At 41.5% G+C, this 3,836-nt stretch overlaps 1 protein-coding gene across 1 annotated transcript; it reads right to left on the bottom strand.

The window, feature by feature from the left end:
* Positions 1-807: 807 nt before the first annotated feature.
* Positions 808-2,316, bottom strand: LACBIDRAFT_335892 (uncharacterized protein; the record flags this gene model as incomplete). The annotated part of the gene is made up of 1 exon (XM_001890799.1): positions 808-2,316. One exon carries the CDS (start codon positions 2,314-2,316, stop codon positions 808-810), a length of 1,509 nt encoding a protein of 502 aa, XP_001890834.1.
* Positions 2,317-3,836: the final 1,520 nt, after the last annotated feature.

The raw sequence follows: 3,836 nt of genomic DNA, 5'->3' as shown, positions 1-3,836 counted from the left end.
GGAAGACAGTTTGTAACGCATGAGACTCTTTTGCAACATAGTTTTGTTTTGGTTTCTCAGACGGACCTAAACTCTGCAGGTATTGCGCTACTGGATCACTGATGACGATAGACCCTTTTGGCACGTTTCCTTCATCTCTTGTTGTTACTATAAAAGCCGCTTTTATATTTAAATCGTTAATGGATATCGCGTCCGCCTCCAATTCAAATTTTGTAGGTTTTAACGGTACCACATCAACGTCAGGCTCTTCCATCATAGTAACTTTTCGGTTTTGAGCTTGTTGTACTGGCATCCTTTTCTTAGATAAAGCTTTAATCAAGTCGTGTCTAATACCTGGGGAAATGCTTATCAAAGTCTCTGCCGTCAGTGTAACTGGGGCATTATAGAGATTTGCTAAAGCCTCTCTCTCGTGTGTCACATTCTCAATTGGTGCTTGGTGTTTATAAGAAACAGGTCTTTTCTCAGTATCAATAATTGGCTCAAAATTATCAATCTTTATTTCTTCTTTTTGTCTTGGATCATTCAGGTCAGGAATATTTAAGTATGGTAACTGTTTATGCCTAGGCACTGGATCCTCCTCTTCATCATCCCTTGGGAGAAGTGGTTTAGGCTTTTCTTTCAGTTTTGGTATAGCTTTCTGGGTTTTCTTAATTACTACAGGAGGAATTTCTTCCTCCACTTCTTGCTCATCATCAGAATCTTCGAATTCTGCTAATTGTCTGCGGTTTTTGGCTTTAGTTTGGTTCTCAAGAGCTTTCTTACTTCTGGTATTGACCGCATTCCTACCAGATCGCTCAATCCTTGAACCTACGAGAAACCCTGCTGTTCCTGAGTATCAGCTTGACTGCGTCTAGTAGCTACATAACTTGCAGCTTCTTGACCTTGACCTTGCTGTCCCTCAAAATATGACAGAATGTTTTTCATATTGTTGACTATGTCAACTTCTTGTGCCAATGGACGTGCCACCTGTGCCGGCACCTTATTACCCAACAGTGTATCAATTCGAGTAGCCATTTTATCTAACATATCATCTCTCAAATCTCTAATCTGGTTGGTGTATACTGATTTAACTCGAGCATCTATTCCCAACTGGACGATACCTGGCTCTCCGCTGTTCTGGGTGTAAATTTCTCCAGGCGATGCAAACATATTGCTTTGCGCCATCATATCTTTATTGCTAGCTTCCTCAACAATCATTTTAGCAGACTTCCCATTTGTCCCTCTAGGTACTGGTTGTCCTGTGAGCGCGAAAAACATCTTATGACCGGACATTTTAATTTTTCCCGTTCTAATATGTTCTTCCCTATGAGGACAATTCATCGCGAAATGCCCTGTTTCTTCACAGTACCAGCATCCGTCTGAACCCATTCTCCAAGTAGGCTGTGTCTGCCTCATGGTGGGTGCTGAGGTAACATGCTGGGTCATTAACATCTCAGTTAATTTGTTCATTTCTTGTCTAGATGCTTGGAAGGCACTCATTTGTGCTTTTTCACTCGATGTAATTTTATCCATGAGTAACGCAACTTTCTGGTTTAATTCTCGGATATCATCTTCTAGCTTAACACTATGTACTGGCGTAGTATGTGTGTGATGCCCTCGTGTCGTCCATGTTTCTGTCGCATTGACACCAACCTGGGTATCACTTGAAGAGCTTATCCCTTGTGCACGTCCTGCAATAGTCTCAGCCATTTCAATTACATCTAGGATAGCATATGGATCCTCTGGACGGCGTTCTTTTCCATCGACAGCTTTTCCTTTATCTTGGGAAAGCTTAATATTGAGACTTCCTTCCACTTGTCCTCGGAAACTATCCCTTAGACATCCTAAAAACAGTTCTACCAATTCTCTGTTGCTCACCAAGGCAGGTGGCACCAAGAGTAATTTTTGTTCTGCTCGGAAACCTCTAGTGAGGCTTTTAAGTGCAACAATGTTATCAATATCAATGCGCTGATGGTCATTACAAATTTTTCTCAAATTTGCTAGTGTTCCTTTTCCAGCATTCTTTGCCTCTGGATAGTCATCGATCAACGCCTGTTTAAACTCCTTGTATTCAATTTCGGGAGCAAACATGTCAAATGCTCGCCATTCAAATTCTGTCATTTGGTCCGTATACCTTCCTAACTGTTTCTTCTTTTCTTGATCATCATCGATACCATGCTCTGTGAACAAGTCCTCCATTTGGTCAATGAATCTTAACAGCTCAATGGGTTTTTCCTTGTCAAAGTTAGGAGCTCCTCGGGAGCCTGGCAATGGCATCAGTCTAGATGATCTTCTGCCTCCAGTGGCAGGAGCTTCATCTCGGGTATTATCTGGCATGTTTGTAATATTTCTTTGGGCTAACGAGTTTGGGTTTATATTATCAGATGCCCTAACAGTTTTTCTACGAGTCGCGCGAGGAGGCTGTTGGGATACTGTCTCTGTTCTTAACGGAAACCTTTGCGCTACTGCTGTTGCAGGTTGCTTAGCTTTTCGTTTAGGTGGAGGTGGTAAACCTGACGATTCCCCTGCTTTAATAGAATTCGCTGTTTGTCTGATTTTTGGTGCCGTGGTGAACGGCTCTGCACTAGTATTTAAATTGCTTCAAACGCTAGCGGTTTTTTAATTTAAACTTTCGTTCAAATAAAATGATCCCGTAGATCACTAAACTTTCAAGTCTTTGCTTTATCAAAAACAAAAGGAGACCCTTGTGGTGGGCTCCAGATGATACGCGTTGCACGGGGATGACCGTGAAAGTGCGAAACACGCAAACAAGGATCAAGCACGTCGGGAAAACCCTAAACACCTAAACACTCACTCACACACACACACACACACACACACTATCACAATCTCAGTGCACGAGTTCGAGGGCCTTTGGTATTAAGAAATACCACTTTTGTCTTCTTAGGTTTAAGTCTCAAGAGATTTCGTCTCAAAACGGGTTTTTATTATAAGGTGTGGTTTAGAATAGTTCAATAGAACAAAATATGTCTTTCTGGGAATTTGGTCTCTTAAATGCAAAGTTCTTTGATCACAGTTTCTTTTATTAACACAAAACACGACTTCAATTGACTTTTATGACTCCTGTGAGTTTCTATTATGCCACTACACTCCAAAACCAAGGGTACGAGTACACTGTCTCGTCTAAATGATACTGTGTTTTTAAAACCTCTTATTCAAAAGTCTCCAAGTAAGTTGACTCCCAAGCACGCTGGCTTCGTTCACACTGTACTTTTCTGACCACGAAGAAATCTCCTTTAATTGATTACAACTGTCCACCTCCTAAGTTCCTACTTGGAGTGCAACTAGCTGGTCAACGGGGGGGCGATTGCTTGCCTTTTGACCTGCCAGTGCGCTCCTTATATACTCCAGGAACCCCTATCTACGTTTTACATGTGTTTTAATGCGGGATACTTCGGTCCGAATTACAAATATGAAATTTAATGAACGTGTGGTATATTTTGTAGTCTATCTCTGTGAACACTACAGATTTTGTAGTGTCGCGTCTTTCATTTTCAAACACATCAGTGTTTGATGCGTACGTGGAGTTAGCCGACGTAGCTATTCTTAGCTTGGCATGATCTCGCGTGTTTCTTTCTATGGCCCGGTTTACCGGTTTGACAGATGACATCACAAAATGATTAATGTTTCCTGATGCATTGCTGCGCATGCGTACGCGTTTACCAATAGTCTTCGGCCTTCCGTCGCTTCCGAGTTTTTAATTAAAATGCCTTGTCTTGGCTCGTCTTTTCATTACGGAGGTCAGGAGACACTCCGAAGGTGTTTTCAAATGTCTTTCTTAATTGTCAGGGGGTTCTTATTATATTTCATATAATAGAATGTGTCTTTTTCTCATG

This window comes from Laccaria bicolor, genomic scaffold, assembly GCF_000143565.1.
Source record: "Laccaria bicolor S238N-H82 LACBIscaffold_177 genomic scaffold, whole genome shotgun sequence".
Taxonomy (NCBI): domain Eukaryota; kingdom Fungi; phylum Basidiomycota; class Agaricomycetes; order Agaricales; family Hydnangiaceae; genus Laccaria; species Laccaria bicolor.
Note: the sequence above shows the minus strand (reverse complement) of the source record. Positions and strands in the feature narration are given on the sequence as shown.